Source organism: Vulpes lagopus, chromosome 3, assembly GCF_018345385.1.
Source record: "Vulpes lagopus strain Blue_001 chromosome 3, ASM1834538v1, whole genome shotgun sequence".
Classification (NCBI taxonomy): Eukaryota; Metazoa; Chordata; class Mammalia; order Carnivora; family Canidae; genus Vulpes; species Vulpes lagopus.
In genome coordinates this window covers 66,798,817-66,816,628 of record NC_054826.1, presented here as the reverse complement: position 1 = coordinate 66,816,628, position 17,812 = coordinate 66,798,817, and the positions used below count along the sequence as shown (strand labels likewise).

The 17,812-nt window shown below is 54.3% G+C and overlaps 1 protein-coding gene across 6 annotated transcripts in view; it reads left to right on the top strand.

Annotated features, from left to right (window-relative positions):
- Positions 1–16,901, top strand: part of ADAMTS14 (ADAM metallopeptidase with thrombospondin type 1 motif 14) — a 77,518-nt gene extending 60,617 nt beyond the window's left edge. For 3 of the 6 annotated variants that reach the window (XM_041746898.1, XM_041746897.1, XM_041746896.1), the window contains exons 15-22: positions 338–418; positions 6,037–6,200; positions 7,606–7,774; positions 8,257–8,389; positions 10,189–10,396; positions 12,357–12,486; positions 12,610–12,720; positions 14,902–16,901. In XM_041746898.1, coding sequence (XP_041602832.1) covers positions 338–418; positions 6,037–6,200; positions 7,606–7,774; positions 8,257–8,389; positions 10,189–10,396; positions 12,357–12,486; positions 12,610–12,720; positions 14,902–15,395 — 1,490 coding nt within the window. In that variant the 3' untranslated portion in view covers positions 15,396–16,901. Of the gene's footprint in view, positions 1–337; positions 419–6,036; positions 6,201–7,575; positions 7,775–8,256; positions 8,390–10,188; positions 10,397–12,356; positions 12,487–12,609; positions 12,721–14,901 lie in introns of all 6 variants that reach the window. The other 3 variants (XM_041746894.1, XM_041746895.1, XM_041746893.1) reach the window with 1 other exon arrangement.
- The last annotated feature ends 911 nt before the right edge of the window (positions 16,902–17,812 follow it).

Sequence of the window (17,812 nt, the reverse complement as noted above, 5' to 3'; positions counted from 1 at the left end):
AGGAGCCATGCCAGACCTTCATCTAAATCCCTTATGGCCTGAGAGGAAAGGGGGAGGGGACAAAAGGAGAGAAAAGGAGGCTCAAGAGGGTGGGGAAAAATAGGTAACCAGGGCCCATGCGGGCTTTCCCACAAACCCGCACAACGCAGCCCTTAGATTCGAGGGAGCATTGAGCGATGCATTTCGTTTGACCCTCTCAGCACCTTGTGGACAAGGGCCCATTCCTATTTTACAGATGAGGAAACAGGTTCTTGGGTGTGTGAGGGGCAGGGGTGGTGGGGTATGCTGGGCAGCGGGGCCACAGCTCAGGGTGCTCGCCCATCTTCCTGTGCCGCAGGAGCTCTCAAACTGGTACAGATCCCAGCTGGTGCCAGGCACATCCAGATCGAGGAGCTGGAGAAGGTTCCACACCGCATTGGTGAGTGTTGGGAAGCCATGAGAGGGGGCTCCCTAAGGTGTGGGGGAGCAGGAGAGGGCTTGCCCTCAGGTGTGGGGGAGCAGGAGAGGGCTTGCCCTCAGGTGTGGGGGAGCAGGAGAGGGCCTGCCCTCAGGTGTGGGGGAGCAGAAGAGAGCTTGCCCTCAGGTATGGGGAGCAGGAAAGGGCCTGCCCTCAGGTGTGGGGAGCAGGAGAGGGCCTGCCCTCAGGTGTGGGGGAGCAGGAGAGGGCCTGCCCTCAGGTGTGGGGGAGCAGGAGAGAGCTTGCCCTCAGGTATAGGGAGCAGGAAAGGGCCTGCCCTCAGGTGTGGGGGAGCAGGAGAGGGATTGCCCTCAGGTATGGGGAGCAGGAGAGGGCCTGTCCTCAGGTGTGGGGAGCAGGAGAGGGCTTGCCCTCAGGTGTGGGGGAATAGGAGAGCAGAGGAGGAGGATCCTCATGCAGGGGAGATTTCAAAATAATTTTTGAAATTTTTGTGTTTCTTTGTGTTTTACTTATGTTGAAGAGAAACCCATTCCAGGGTTCAAATTTCAGATATGAAAGGGGATCCGGTGAAGATCCCCCCACCCCACCTCTGCCCTCGGAGGTGGAGTTTCTTTCCTGAGGGGCAGCCACTGTTGATTAATTGTGCACAGTTTTTTTCTTTTAAAGATTTCATTTATTTATTCATGAGAGACACACAGGGAGAGGCAGAGACACAGGCAGAGGGAGAAGCAGGCTTTCTGGAGGGAGTCTGATGAGGGACTCAATCCCAAGACCCAGGATCACAACCTGAGCCAAAGGCAGATGCTCAACCACTGAGCCACCCAGGTGCTACTTGTGCTCAACTTTTTTTTTTTTTTTGTGCTCAACTTTTAAAGGAAAACCATTTTTATAGAATGTATCAGTCTCCTTTTGCTCTATAACACATCATCCCCAAACTCTGGTTTCGAACAAGAGTTTCTATTGGCTCATGGTCCTGTGGGCTGTCAGGTTGGACTGGGTGCAGCATGTGCAACTTCTGCTCCTCTGCCTGGACTCACTCATGCCATGGAAGCATTTGGTGGGTCTGTAGATCCTGATTGGTACTGGCTGTCAGCTGGGGTCACGGGGGCAGAGGAGACAGGGCCATGTCCCCAGCAGGCTAGCCTGGGATTATTCCCATGGAGCCTGTCACACGGTCCTGAGGGTGGGCAAGGGCAGGCAAGCCCCCATGTGCACACAGTTGCCAGGTCCCTGCTTGCATCATGCTTTGTGATATCCCGTTGGCCCAAGCCAGTCTCAAGGCCAAGCCCAGACTCAAGGGGTAGAAACAGAAGATCTCTTGGTGGGAAGTGTGGTACAGTCGGAGCGCAGGCGTGCACACGGGAAGAGGAGGAATTTGTAGCCGTTTTTGCAGTCTGCCACACGAACCCTTAAACTATCCTTAACATAATAGCACTTAAACACAATCATTAGGCCACGCCTTATCATAGTTATACAGCTATAAAACCAAGAGAGATGAAAAATTAGCCCCCCCCCCCAACAAATCGACACAATTCAAATTGAGAACGTAAATGTATTGGGACAGAGTCTTGTATTCCTTTGTTTGCTGTGTTCTGTTTGTGCTGAAACTAAGTTGGTGGTTAAAAAATGAATGTGTCCAGAACAGACAAATCCAGGGAGGCAGGCGAGCAGATGAGTGGTGCTCAGGGGCTGATGGGAGGGGGATGGCAATGTCTGCAAATGGGGGTGATAAAGTGTCTTGGAATTGGATAGTGGTCCAGTAGTCACTGACTTAGACACTTTAAAGGGTGGACTGTGTGGTATGTGAATTATATTTCAATTCAAAACACATAAGGATGGTTTGGAGCAGGGACCCAGGGGGCAAGCAGGGAGAAGGCTGCCGCCCTGACATTGGGTAGTATCTGGGTTCTCCCACACTTGTCTGTGTTCAGACCCCTTACAGGGGGCATGTGTGCCTTGATGTCACTGGGCCTTAGCATGTTCCAGAGGCCCCTCTTACCTGTTAATGCCCACTGGGTCACACTGCTTATCACCAGCGCTTCATAAACACGAACACAAAACATAACCTCTCTGGGCAGGCTCATATATTACAAAAATGCTGATATTTATATTTTTAGGTCATCACCAAAATAATAGAAAATATTTTAAAGTGTCTGGGAGAGGTTGCACCCTCTGGGGAATACATTGACATTGGCACAACTGTAATAGATACCTAACCTGCTCTGGAAGGCACCTGACAGGCAAATAGGCAAGAGGCACAAGGGGAAACTGAGGCCCACAGTGGCTCATGGGCCTTCTGTGTCCCCTGATTCACCCACACGGTGAGCCAGTCTGGGCCGGGGTCTCCTGTCTCCCAGCCCCATGCCCTTGCTGCCCACACAGCTCTGCACAGGGAGTGTGAGTTTGGAGGGCTTGGCTTGGCCAACTCCCTGCCCTGCCTGTGTGGCTCTGGGTATTTTGCTGGATGGAACAGGGGCTAGGAGAGGGGAAGGGTGAGGAGAGAAGGGTCATTTACTCCAAGAGGAGGGTGGAACTTGCAGACACTCCATCTGCTCTGCCCTTCCCCTTGGGCCTCCTGGGCCAGCTCCTTCCACCCCTTCCCGGCCCCTACCTGCCCACTACCCTGCCCCTTACCTGGTCCCCTACCTGGCTCCTTCCCGGCCCCTACTCGCTGCCTGTAGAAGTCTAGCTCCTCCATCCTCTGCACAAGGGCTTCCATGGGGGCCGGGGCAGAGGCTCCCAGAATCCAGGGCAGCTTCTGTGCAGCAGGCACTCTCGCCTGTGTCTGTACTGGGTGAGCTCCCTGGGGGGCTGGAGCTCCTCAGGGGCTGGGCAGGGAGGGAACTGGGACTGCGGCCTGATGTTGGCTCGCATCATGTGATTACGCATGTGTGAGGGACAGGGTGGGACCCTGGTAAAAATGGGTGAGAGTGTGTATGCGTGTGCGTGTGTGTGCACACGTGCCTATCATGGTACTTGCTCTCTGGAGAAGTCCAGGACAGGTGGCAGTGTTGGCAGTGAAGGCCAGGGCCCTGGAATCTGGGGATGTGGATCCTTTGAAAGGAACGGAAGAGAATCCTGTTGCTGCTGTCACCCCTGCGCTGGGCCTGGAGCTGGTGTTTTTCGTCCATTACCTCCTGTCACCCTGGTGATGATCCACGGAGGCACCTCTCCAGCCGTGAAAGGCCTAAATGGCATCTTTGAAAAGGAGATGGTCTCATCCACATTGAAAATCTGTTGTTTAGTGCAGCCACCTTCATGACTGATCTCAGCTGAATCTTCTGGTTAACTTGCTGCAGCTTTTACGTCAGCACCTGCTGCCTCCCCTGGCACATGTTATGGAGACGGCTTCTTAAACCTCAAGAACCATCCTCCCTAGCTTCTGACTTTTCTGCAGCTTCCTCTCCTCTCTCAGCCTTTACAGAGCAGAAGAACGTTAGGGCCTTGTTCCGGATTAGGCTTTGGGTTAAGGGAGTGTCATGGCTGGTTTCATCTTCCCTTCAGACCACTTGACCCATATCAGCAATGAGGCTGCTTCGCTTTCTTATCATTCCTGTGTTCACTGGAGTTGCATCTTCAGTTTCCTTCAAGAATGTTCCCTTTCCCTTCACAACTCGGCTGACTGTTCAGCATAACACGCCTGGCTTTTGACCCATCTCCGTTTTCGACATGCCTTTCGTGCTAAGCTTAATCATATGAAGGTTTTGATTTAAAGGGAGAGACGGTGACTCTTCCTTTCACTTGAACACTTAGTGGCCATCGTAGAGTTATTGATTGACCTGATTTCGATATTGTGTTTCAGAGAATTAGCAGACAGGGATAGAGACAGGAATAGCCTGTCAGTGGAGCAGTCGGTACATACACGACATTTATCCATTCACTGCGCTATGTGGGCAGCGTTCATGGCACCCCAAACAATTACCAATACTAACATCAAGTATCACTGACCGCAGATCACTGTAACAAGTATCCTAATGAAAAGGTTTGAAATATTGCAAGAATTATCAAAATGGAACTCAGAGACATGAAGTGGGCAAAAGCTGTTGGAAAAATGGCTCCAGTAGACTTGCTTAATGCAAGGTTGCCACAGATTCTCTGTTTGCAAAAAGTGTAGTATCTGCAAAGCACAATAAAGTGAAATGAGGGATGTCTGTAGTTGCTCGGGGTACACAGTGGGCCAGCGGTCAGGCCAGGACTCACAGGTGCACCTGGGTGGTCAAGCCCATGCTGAGTCCAGCCCACTGCCCCTGGAAGGAGGGGTATACAGCCAGGGGTGGGCACGGCAGTTGCTGTGAGGTGTGGGAGCACACAGGGTGGCGGGAAGATTTGAGACCAGGCCTGGCCTGAGGAGCTGCCCAGCTCTGGATCTAGGTCTGGGGATTCTGGGAGCTGAGAGAGATAAGACAATGACAGGTGGAAGGGGATCTGTCCTCTCGCTCAGCAGGAAGGCTGGTCCTCAGCTGGGTCACCAGTGCTCTGTGTGTCCAGGACAAACCCTTGCCCCTCATGGGCTTCTGACTTTCCATCTGGGATAATAGTAGCACCAACCTCAGGATGTGTGTGAGGATGCCACTGAGGCAGGTAGCAGAGTGACCAGAGCGTGGTTAGTTGGCTCTCGTGGTATCATAAATATGCAGAATGGTTTTCATCCTCAGTAGGTGGGGACATTGGCAGGCTTGGGGGCGTTTGCTCTTCTACGTGGCTGAGGGGCTTGGATCCCAGGCTGTAGTCCTTCCCCAACCTGCTGCTTCCAGGGTGGCCAAGGCCAGGCTGTCTGCACCTGCACACCTCCTGCCCACCTGCCACTGGGCACCTTTCACTATCAAGCTGCGAGTTAATCACTGACTGGGACTCTAAGGGGTAGGCAGTCACAGATATTTTTAAAATGCTCACTCTGTGTCAGGCCCCAAGGACACCAGGATGGAGGAGATACCCTGACAGGCTGCAGGTGGTAGGGAGACAGGACATCTATGATGGCAACAATGCTAAATGTCAGGGACTGTTCTCACGACAGTAATAGTGTGTACCTACTGTTTATTGATTGCCAGCTGCATACCATGCACTCTGCCTCGTTCTTTACACGTTTGAACTCCTTTAATTGTCCCAGGAGCCCCGTGGTGGGTAGTGGGGGTGGAGTACTGTGGTTAGCCTCATGGGGCAGCAGCCCTGTGAGCTAGGGATAATCATGATTCCCATTTTATGGATGGTGAAACTGAGGCAACACAGGGAAGCTAAGTAATTTCCCCAGATCAGTCTGACTCTAGAGCCTCTACTCTTAGCCTTAGCTCTCTGCTATAGAAGTTTTAGGGAGTACAAATCCCTGAGGACTGGGCTCTCAAAGAAGACTTCCTGGAGGAGGAGAGAATTGTACTGAGCCTTACGTATGAGTGAAGATTAGGCAGGCAGGAGGAAGGGAAGACAAGGTGGGTTGCGCCAGGGTCCAGAGGCAGGGATGCTGAGTTCAGCCAGCGTGGTGACTCATCTGAGTGTGGAAGACTCTGGAGGAAAGGAGTGACGGGTCATAGGGAGCCCTGAGGGGTTCACTAGGAAAGTCTGGAAGCCCCTAGTGCTCCTGTGAAGGGGAATAGAAATCTGTGTGACCCTCTCCCCATGGCCAGCGGTGAAGAACCAGGTCACAGGCAGCTTCATCCTCAACCCCAAGGGCAAGGAAGCAATGAGCCGGACCTTTACTGCAATGGGCCTGGAGTGGGAATACGTGGTGGAGGATGCCAAGGAACGCCTCAAGACCAGCGGGCCCCTGCCTGAAGCCATTGCTGTCCTGGTGAGCCCCCACCTTGCATGATGGCCCCCGTCCACTCCCCTGCTGCCCCAGCCCAGTCCCCTCTCCCAGCTCACTGTCTTCACTGTTGAGCCAGCACAGGCCTGGCGGAGGTCCTCCTATTACAATGTCTTCAGGAGCCTGGGCAAGGCCAAGGCCGAAGTGCCTTTTGTGTTTAAAGGCAGGCAGGGTGGCAAACGAGGGAGAGAGAAATAATTGTCTTGCTGTTAGAGGGTGTCTCCTTAATGCAGCGTCAGAAATAGGGCCTAGAAATGAGCAGGAGGCACCTGGGTTGGTTCCCTCTGTCATCATGGCATCATCCAGTATCCGTTTGTATTATGGCATTGCCAACAAGTGACCTTGGTGGAGGAGGGGTGCTGTCTCATGCTGCCAGCCTCATTGTCCTTGCTGGGGTCTGCCTCTGCCCACACCCCCTCTTCCTAGACCATAGACCAGGGCTTATGGAGGAGGGACTGTTAATACAGGAGATCAGACCAGGAGGAGCTTTGTCTGCAGTGCTCTTGACACTGGCTGGTGGCAGGGAGACCGTGGACAGGCTTTGTTCCTGGTGCTACCCTCACTAGCTGGGGAGGTCCTAGAGGGCAGCATCTGAAACCTCTTGGTGTCAGCATATGAATTCAATCTACATATATTTGCATTCACCTTGTATGTAATGACCACCCATACTCCTATAGCCAATGATTTTCAACAAGGGTGCCAAGACCACTCAGCGGGCAAAAATAATCTCTTTAACTAACAGCGCTGGGGCAACTGGATTATCCACATGTAAAAGAATGAAATTGAGCCCCTACCTCACACCATATCCAAAAAAGAGCTCAAACTAGATCAAAAGCCTAAGTACAAGAGCTAAAACCATAGATCTCGTAGAGAAAATAGCAGGATCAGTTGTACAGCCTTGGATCTTAGTTGCGATACCCAAAGCGTGAGCAACAAAAGAACAATAGGTGAATGGGTCTTCCCGGAAACTGAGAACTCTTGTGCATTGGAAGGCACGATGACGACAGTGAGAAGACAAGCTGAACAGGATGAGAGAAACTATTTGCCACCATGTATCTGATAAGAGTCTAGCTTATAGACCGTCTACCTCCATCTTCTGGAGGCAGGTAGTGTGGCTGCCCTGGTGAGGATGACAGACCAACAGACATGGTTCCTGCCCTCACTAGAACTTAGGTCTGTGGGAGGGAAGATTATCTGCGAGCACACAGGCCGCCCTCGGGCTGGCTGTCCCATGCCTGCCACATGGCTTGCTGGTGTGAATGTCTCCCAGGCCATACTCGCTGCTAACCCCACATCCTTCCCTTTGACTCCACCTCCCTGCCACCACCCCGCATGCTGGACTTGCCTCCCTGCTCTCCAGGCCTGTGCCAGTTGCTCTGCCTCCCCTCAGGTGCTCCCCCCAGCTGAGGGTGGTCCCCGCAGCAGCCTGGCCTACAAGTACATCATCCACGAGGACCTGCTGCCCCTTATTGGGAGCAACAACGTGCTTCTGGAGGAGACGGATACATACGAGTGGGCGCTCAAGAGCTGGGCCCCCTGCACCAAGGCCTGCGGAGGAGGTAATGACCTGTCCAACCATCTGGCAGCCTCGTGGGGGGAGCCCAGGGCTTTTCAGGGGAGGAACAGAAGTGGTGGGGAGGGCACTATCACCTCCGCTTGATGTGTCCCTAACTTGTGCCCCACTTTCTCCTTAAAGATCTCTTGGTGTGACAGCCTGTCTGGGCAGGGCCTTGGGGCAGGAGCTGAGAGTGCTAGCAGCACTGGGGCAGGGCCTGTGCCCTGTAAGGGCTCCCCAGCTATGCGGAGAGGTGGCTGTCCAGAGCTGGGTCCCCTCCTCTCGCACCCTGCACTACACTAGGGACACAGGAGATGGGCAGATCAAGGAAGGCTTCAGAAAGTGACCAGGGCAGGAGGGTGCAAAGTCACAGACAGAGGTAGGATTGGCCCCCCAGGATCTCCAGAGTTTGCCAGCCTGGGAGACCCCAGCAGAGCAGTGGGGGCCTGGAGGGACCCGGCCCAACTCAGCCTGCCCTCCCCACAGGGATCCAGTTTACCAAATATGGCTGTCGGCGCCGGCGAGACCACCACATGGTCCAGCGGCACCTGTGCGACCACAGGAGGAGGCCCAAGCCCATCCGCCGGCGCTGCAACCAGCACCCATGTGCCCAGCCCGCGTGAGTGCCCCAGGGGAGGGACTAGGAGCCTGACCTGTTCCCAGGGCCATTGCTGACCCTTAGTCGGGAGGAGATGCTGCTGGGCCTGCTTCCTCTGGCCTCAGGGCGAGAGGCACACGGCCCGCACACCAGACTCTGCCCTGGGCCAGCGCTGCCCTCCTTGCCCATCTGTCCCCTATGGGGTTTCTAGGTTAACTTCCACTCCCAGAAGAAGCCCGATGCTTCCTTTGTTCTGCCCCTTCCAGCATTCTTTTACAGTGGGGAAACTGAGGCCCACATTGGGGACACGGCTTTCCCTCAGTGATCCGAGGGGACTGTGAGGTGAACTTGATTCGGTACTTCTGGGCTCCAGGCCATAGCCCAGGGTGCTGACACCAGCCGCCAGCCGTAGCCTAGGCCCTGACTGGGTTCCCTGGCTGGGGAGACAGGCTCATTGGAGCACAAGGTCACATTCTTGGGGTGATTTGGAGGGCACTTTGGGGAGAAGAAGAGCTGTGACTTGTCGGGGATTCGAGGTCTGGCCTTCAGCGTGTCACAGAGATGGCCCAGCACCTCCTCGGCCCACATGCAGAGGCTGTGTCTATTTTCCTGCCTCATCGGGGTCCAAGCAGTCCAACTTGGCCTTGCTGGCCCACAGCAGCTCTGCTTCCTCAGGCAGGGGGAGCCTCGGGGCCGGGGCAGGAGCTGGTGACCAGCACAGAGCCCACGGTGTCCTCCCTATGCTCAGCCCCCCTGTGCCCAGCCCCCAGCCAGGATACCCCCGCCATTCAGCCCTCTGTGCTTCCCATTCCCACTGTCTGCAGGCCACTTTGCCCACCACTGTCTGTGGTCACAGCGCATGCGGCGCCCACTCTGCTGTCATCCTGGCTTCTCGTCTGTGAAATGCCAAGTGACACTTGGGGACTTTTTGTTGTTGTCTTTTAAAGGAAGGAGTTGACTGAAAGAGCCTTCATTCACTAAAAGATATCTTGGGGAAGAAGGGAGTGGGGATGGGGGGCCCTCCTGCCCCACTGTGAGAGCCTTCTGGTCTTTGTCTAACTCAGCCAGCAGTGTCTGCCTCTGGTGCTCTTGGGAGTTACTCTGTGGCTTGAAGCTTGCCAGCTTAGCAGGTCAGCACCCAAACCCTGTAGGTGCTGATGGTCATAATCCTATTTCCTGCAATTAAGGAGGGCACACGATGAGATGAGCCCTGGGTGTTTTACTATATGTTGGCAAACTGAATTTAAATAAAATTTTTAAAAAATAAGGAAAAAATAATAGCAACCGTATTATAATAATAGTACCCCAATAATAGTACATATCTACTGCGGGCATGCACTCTGCCAAGTGCTGTAAGTACACAAGTCCTTTAATTGTCCCAAGAGTCGCAGGGGGGGCTTCAACTCCACAAGCTGTGACTCTCGTCTGTCTTGCATACGCTGTAGCTCAGCACCTGCGATAGCACCTGCCCAGGGGAGACACTTAGCTATTTACAAGGTGTTGAAGGAATCCTGATGAAAGATGGGGTCACTGGATCAAAGGGGTTACAGGATGCCAGATAGAAAGATGCCTTATACCCATTTTCCAGATGAGGAAACGGAGGAGGACGTTAGTGACCTCCCTAAGGCTGCACACCCTGGCAGCTAGAGAGCCAGGACCATGTGGTCTTGGCACTTTGAAGCTCAAACCCACTCCCCAGCTCCTGCCCGCAGCAATTCAGGGTGGTGAGGTTAGGGGGTTGGGAGTGCAGGGAGTGACCCTGGGAGGAAGCGTCCCTCTAGTCCCCCCTCCCCTCCACCTTTTGCCTTGTCTGTCTCCAGGTGGGTGACAGAGGAGTGGGGTGCCTGTAGCCGGAGCTGTGGGAAGCTGGGGGTGCAGACCCGGGGGGTGCAGTGCCTGCTACCCCTTTCCAATGGTACCCACAAGGCCATGCCGGCCAAGGCCTGCCCTGGGGACCGGCCCGAGGCACGGCGGCCCTGCCTCCGCGTGCCCTGTCCAGCCCAGTGGCGCACGGGCGCCTGGTCCCAGGTGAGTTGTTCTTGGAGCGGGGGAGGAGCTGGGCCAGTGGGCACCTTCTCTGGGGAGTCGGGGAAAAGGTGGATCTGGGTGGGGGGCGGCTAAGAGGTGTGGTGCTCCCAGCAGGTAGAGAGTCTCTGACTGAATTTCTCTCCTCACATCGGATCTGGTCCAACCTGATTTCTCTCAAAACTCAGTCCAGTGGCTCCTACGTATGCTGGGCCACGTTTCTGGGCCAGGCCTTTGTATTCTTTCATCATTTGCTTCGACCTAGAACTGGGTCACAACTGGGAGGCATGGGCTAATATCCTCGTGACACGAGTGAGCAAACTGAAGCACTTTCTTGCATTTGAGAAATATTTCCTGAGTGCCAACTACATGCCAGGCGTACTGTATTGGGAATCCTGGAATCCATCATCGACTAGATAGACACGATTCTTGTCCTCGTGTAGCTTACAGTCCACTAAGAGAGACAGCAGAGATAAGCAAACCAATTACAAAAGCGTTTACAGGTTGCAGATGGAGCCGTGCAGAAGTATATGGGGGTAACGTATCCGGGAGGGCTTCTTGAAGGCGTCACGCTAAGTGAAACAAGCCAGATGCAAAATGACACACACTCTATGATTCCACTTACCTAGAGTAGTCCCGTTCCTAGAGACCCAGAGTAGGAGGGTGGGTGCGTGGGGCTGGGGGCAGGGGGTGAGGGACTTCATGTTTGATGGGGACAGGGTTTCAGTTTAGAGAGAAGAAAAAAGTGCTGGACCTGGAGGTGGTGAGGGTGGTGCTTAATGCCACTGAACTGCACACACTTAAAAATGGCTATAATGGTGTTATGATATATACGTTTTACCATAATTTTCAGAATCTCATTTGGTCACAAAGATAAGCACGACAACGCTCATCATAATAGCAGAATTTCAGGCAATGTCCTAAATGCCCATCCGCAGGAGACTGGACCAAACAAATCAAGGTCCATTCATACAACAAAATAGCAGAGATTGAGAAAAATAAGTAAGCTTGAACTGTACTTAACCAAGATAGATAAACCTCAGAAAAACAGGTGAGAAAAAGCACGGGCGTATGAAGAAAAATCATTTCCAACGGGAGACCATGCACTTAAAGTTTGAAAAGGCACGGCACGGTATTTGAACATGTGCCAGAATGCTGATTGATGAAAGCTGCTGGTGGTATTTGAACAGGCTCTCGTGCCCAACTTCCTCATATGTTTCCATATGCTGGAAATATTACATAATAAAGAGTATTTTTAAAATAACCAAAAATCCCCGTACAACTTATGCAAATTTTATTTTCTTGTCCCTAATGTAAAGGCGTTATTTGTCTTTTGAGCCCCTTTGCTCCCAACGCCTTTCCCTTTCCGGAAGGAAGACACTTTTGAACCTGCCTCTGCCAGCTGAGTTTGGGTACATTGAGTCACAGAGTCATTGAATGTCAGAGGTAGAGGGGGTCCGCAGTGTCCCTGTCACCCAGCTCTCTCAGTTTAGAAGGTGTCACAATCCCGGTCCCTGCATCCCATTGCTAAGGTAACGTCAAGTGAGTGGACCTGCCCCAGGCCCCTCAGGCTGGCAGATCACAACAAGGGAGTTTGCCAGAATGATCCACAGAATATTTAAGGCCCTGGGCGCAGACCAGAGGGTGGGCACAGGTAGAGGTGCTGGAGTGGGGTCCCTAAGGTCCCCTCCTGAGCCAGGATTAACTGTTTAGGTGACAAAAGGGGTCAGGGGGCTCCGAGCTGAGGGCGGTGCTGTTCAGCACCCCGTACAGGAGTACTGACCGTCGGTGTTCTGTCCTGGTGAGGCACTTAGAGCAGTCTTTGCGCGTCCCTCTGGTCAAGGAGACACTCAGCGCCACCCTCTGGTGATGTCCTGGGCATTGGTTGGCCTTTGGAGCTCACTGCCCCCTTCCTCTTGTCTCTTCCCCTTTCCTTCCCCGGCCACGGTGGCCCGGCCCACAGTGCTCTGCTACCTGCGGGGAGGGCATCCAGCAGCGGCAGGTGGTGTGCCGGACCAATGCCAACAGTCTCGGGCAGTGTGAGGGGGACAGGCCAGACACTGTTCAGGTCTGCAGCCTGCCGGCCTGTGCAGGTAAGCCAGATAGGATGGGGGGGCAAGGCCCAGCTCCTCTGTCCAAGCCCTGAACCCAGCCCGGCTTGCATTCTTTCCCCCCACAAAATGCCAAATGCTAGAGCTGCTTCTCTCCGCTCACAGGAAATCTCCAGAACTCCAGAGTGAGTGCTGACATTCGAGAACTTGTGACCCCAAAAGGACAGTGGGTGCCACAGTCAGGGCCCCTACATCCCATTAACAAGATATCATCAAGTAAGTCTATCTCTGGAACCCTCCTCCCCGCCCCAGACCTTCCCGTGGTCACCATGTCACAAGCATGGGCCATGCGGTGGAGCAGCCCCAGCTTCCAGTCTCTGTCCATGTGATCTTAGCCTCGTGGATCCTCAGATTCCTCAGCTGTGAGCTCGGGGTGTTGCCCATGCTGGTCCACAGGCCCTTATCTGCACTTCCAGAATGTTGAAAGCTGCGAGTGTTTCCCTAAATTTGGTGCAGACTCATTTGGCAGCAGAACTGGCCTTACCAGGAGATCAGTTATTTTGCTATTGAAACATTACCACAGTTACAGGGGGACGTCCCACTCCCCAGAGGGGTGTTCTGTAACATGAATATTACTTTTCTCACTTCGAAAGTTCTGAATTATGAATCACTTCTGATTTCAAGATTTGGGGATAAGCAGTTACAGATCTGAGCTGTCTTCATAGGGCTGTTGAGAGAATTAAATAAGATAATGGACGCACTCCTGCCTAGCTGTCAGCTAACAACAAAAATAGTAGTAGTACTTTCTCTCTGCCTCATGATCAAGAGTGCATTGGTCCATCCTCCCACCTTTCCATTCATCTGTCTATCCACCTACCTACCTATCCATCCATCCATCCATCCATCCATCCACCCATCCATCCATATCCATCTACCCTTCGATCCATCTACCAATCCGTCCATTAATATTGACTGAGCACCTGCTATGAACCTGGCCCTGTGTTCTGTGCTTCCTTTCTAGATTCTTTCTCTCTTTTCCTTCCTCACCTTCTCAAGGACCAGTGTCTGACATGAGGAGTAGAAAAATCATGACCCCAACTTTTAGTGGAGGACTAACAGCTGTGTGACCCTGTGCAAATCCTTAAACTTCTCTGAGCTTAGTGACCTCATCTGTAAGAAAGGGGTCTCACTAGATGTCCTCAGAGTATCTTTTGGCTCTAGCCTTGCTGCACTCTGCCCCTGTGCCGGCTGCACAAGTGCCAGGTTTCCTTCCCTTTTCTGCCCTAAGCAGAAGATGGGCTCGGGATTCCGGTCCTGGAATTCTGGTGCCATCTAGAGGCCACTGGCTATCCAATTTTTCTCCCTAATCTCTCTCCTGTTCCCCTAAACCAGCACCTAAGCACCCAACCCCCATTCCATCCCACCAGCCCCCCACCCCAACCCCTTCCCCAGCAAAAATTAATAGAAAGCAAAGTTCCTGCCTTTACATTGTCTGGAGAGATCTATCTGGAATTGTCACAGAAACACAAGAACATTTTTAGGTGATATTTGAACCAAAACAAATAAAACTCATATAGAGGGCACCCCTGTATGCCAGGAGCTTTATAAATGGTATTTATAACCATAATGTTATTATTCACCGGTAAATGTCCAGCATTATCTCCATTTTATAGGAAAAGAAACTGAGGGTTGGAGAGTTTAAGTGACGTGCCCAAGGGCTCACACTTTTTAAGTGGAGCACCTCAGTTGGAACCCAGATCTGCTAGATTCCAGCTTTATTGGTGGAGCTGTTCCAAATGTTGTTGACATGGTTCATCTGCTGGTCACAGGTGTGGGTTACCAGGCACCTGCCTGGCCCTGGCCCGAGTGGATCAGTTCCTTTGGGTTGATCGGGAGGGGGCGAGGGTTCCCACTTCATCGAGAGTGGGGTTTCCAAGCTTTGCTGCAGATCCGAACCACCCAGTGCCCAGGCCACACCAACTGTCCCGTCTCCCTGGGTGTGGGAGATGGGCACTGGCTCGCTGTTAAAGCTCCTGGGCGATTCCACTTTGCAGCCAGGTCTGGCGACTAATGATATAGGGCCATGGTTCTCAGATTTCTCCATGCATTGGAATCTCCTTGAAGGTTTTGTTAAAACCCAGAGCCAAGCCCCACCCCCAGAACTTCTGATTCGGTAGGTCTGGATGGGGCCTAAGAATTGACATTTCCAACAGGCTTTCAGGGGATGATGCTTCATGTGTGGGGTCCCTACTTTGAGAACCACTACTCTAGGGGCCTTAGTTCCTCTTCCTCTGCTTACTCGGGCCAGTCTCTCTGTTTAGGCGGCCCTGTGGTGCCCTCTGGGGAAGAGCTTCAGAGCAAGTCCAGCTAGGGCAGGAGCTAGAGGATCTGCTGTTGCTGGGCTGAGTGGGAGGCAGAGGCATCCCCCCCACGCTGGTCCTTGTGCTGTGTGTGCAGCGGAGCCCTGCGAGGGGGACCGGTCCATCTTCTGCCAGTTGGAAGTACTCGATCGCTACTGCTCCATCCCTGGCTACCACCGGCTGTGCTGTGAGTCCTGTACCAAGAAGGCCCTGGGCCCTGACACCAGCCTGGCCCCTGGCCTGGCCTCACCACCACCCTTCTCCACTCCCGGGAACCCTTTACCGGGACCTAGGTCCCCTCCAGATACTGTGGAGCCCACTGCGGGGCCAACGGGATCAGATGACCATCAGCATGGCCAACCCACCCAACTCCCAAGACCTCTGGGCACCAGCTCCCCGGTGACCCAGCACCGCTTTACTCCCCAGAAACTGCACCCTAGAGCATCGTGGGGCACTTCCCCCAGCACCCCCCGGGGACAGCCTTGGGGCTGGACCCTGGCACCTACGTCGGTCTCCGAGGATGGAGGGGAGCTCAGGGAAGACCCGAAACACCCAGGCACCAGCCTCCCCGCCACCTCCTTGGTGACATGAGCCCCACCGTGCCTATCCCGCCAGTCAAGTTTACACTGTGTGCTGCCTCAGAGACCGCCAGCTCGGAGGACACACAGCGGGGCAGGGGCAAACACAGACTTCCTTTTAAATTATTTGCCTTCTTGTTGTTCTAGTTTGGGGCTGTGACACTTCACCCTGCAAAGCGGGCGTGCGAGGAAGAAAAAGATCAGGGAAAGCCCTAACCGGAGATACCTCAGCCAGCAGCCAGGGTGACACAATCGAACCTCTCAGGGGCTCCTGTCTATCTCCTGGCAGGACTGAGGGCCAGCTAGCACCTCCTCCTCACGGCCACACTGTGGGGGGCCCACACTGGATCCTCTTTGGCTGCCTGCCTTTGCCGGAACGTGTGGGGACCGCTGTGGAGACCCTGTCTATCTGGCCCCTCTGCTCAGAGAGGCCAAGTGGGACCAGGGGAGGTGAGGAGGAGCGCTCTCAGGGTTGGGGTGCACGTGGTCACGAGGCTCTGGCTGCCGGACTGGGGTGGGTGGGAGGCAAGCTCATCTCAGGCCCAGCTCTTCACAGCAGGGGCACCACACAGCCCTTGCAGTTGAGGCCAAGAGGTGGAATGCAGCTCAGTGTTGGTGGCCACCTCTGCCCTTGCAGATGGCATTTCATGTTACTTCTGGTGCTCCCCAGCCTCACCCAGCCCACCCCAGAGAAGGGGGCTCTGGGCATTCTGGAATGCGTGTCTTCATCATCCCGGGGGATCACAGCTGGTGCTAGACCACCGGCTGAACAGGGAGTGTCAACTTTGGTCATCATGCTGTGGCATGAGGGGAGGCTGACCTGAAAGGTGACTTTGTGGGACAGTGAAACATGAGTTCTCAGGTTGTGCCCCATTGGTCACTGCTCTCTGCCAAAGAGTGCTCCTGCTGGGTTCCAGGGTCTTCTCCCACCTGGCTTGGGCTGGGCCAGACATTTGAGGTGCTAGGGCAAGGGGGTATGGTCAGGTCCCCAGGCTGAGGACCAGAGTCCCCCCCTCTGCCCCCGGGGCCCAGTGCCCCAGGCAGGATGTGAGCCTTTGCCCCATCCTGAGAGGACATGGCCCACAGGGCTGTGGGGCCTCAGCCGCCCTCCGTGTTACTTCCAAAGGCAGGTAACTTCTCTAGACCCTCTGGTTCTCAGGAAGCCACTTGGGTTCCCAGGATTTCTCCCAGTGGTGCAGAGGGTCTCCCAGGCTCCTCAGCAGATGACAGAGGTGGTTGCCAGTCTTCCTTCCCTGGGGCAGGGGGGCTATTCTGAGCCAGGCAAGAGGACTAGGAGCAGTGGGTCCCTGCCTGCAACCCCTGGAGAATAGAGGCCCTGGAGGGGGCTCCTCACATATCCTCTCCGCCTGCTGCCACCCACCCACCCCCGCCTGGGATGCTGTGGCACACGCTGCATCATTCCTGTGAGACCCAGCCTGCCTGTGTTAGGGGTATAAATTCTTGTGCCTTGGAGATCCAGATCTTTACACTTTCATGTATTTATTAACATTGTCCTTGGTGTTTTGTTGGACCTCAAAATGTTGTGTTGTGTTTTTTCTTGTTCTCTCTGTTTCAGAGGAAAAAGATACTGAAGCAGCTTTCTCATGTGCTCTGCTGGGCAAGATGATGGAGGGGGTAGGGGGTGGGTGGGGGGCCCAGGGGCATAGACCCTCAGCCTCTCTGCCTTGACCTCACTCATTCTGGGGCTCCCTGGAACTCAGTGTGGAGAGGCAGGAACAGAGCCGGGGGCCTCGGGGTTCTAGCATCGAGTAGCTCTGTGGCCTTGGGCAGGTCACCGTCCAGAACTTGAGCCAAAGGGTGGAAGTGCCTGGGAGGTGGTTTGGGGTGTGCTTTGGCGAGAATGTTCTAACTAGCAGAGCTGTTCGAGCAGGCAAGAGGTGGCTTCCGTAGGGGGGGGGGGGGCAAGTGTTCTCTCCCCAGAAAAGTCCAGGCTGAATGAGAGTGCCACGCAGGAGGGGGAAGGAATGTGACACAGCCCAGTGAGCGGGCGGGCTGACCTAGAGCACCTGTGACTTAAAACCACCCATCCGTGCCTCACAGCTCTTTTGTGTCACACGTCACTAACCCACCAGCATGCTCTTCTGGGCCGGGGGAGGGGGGCTGCAGAGACAGAGGGAGAATCCTACACAGGTTCCTATAGGCTCAGACACGGATAGGGGGCTTGATCGCACAGCCCTGAGATCGCAACCTGAGCTGACATCAAGAGTTGGACGCTTAACCGACTGAGCCACAGGTGCCGTGCCCCTCGCCCCCGCCCACCGCCACTCTTCCCAGACCTGTCCCTGCCGGCTGTGGGGCTCAGAACCAGGCACAGAGACCCCCTCCAGGCCTCACATTGCCTGTGTGAGGACAGTCTGGCCTGCAACTCCAAGCTCCAGTTATATCCATGTGCAAACAGCATCCCCCTGA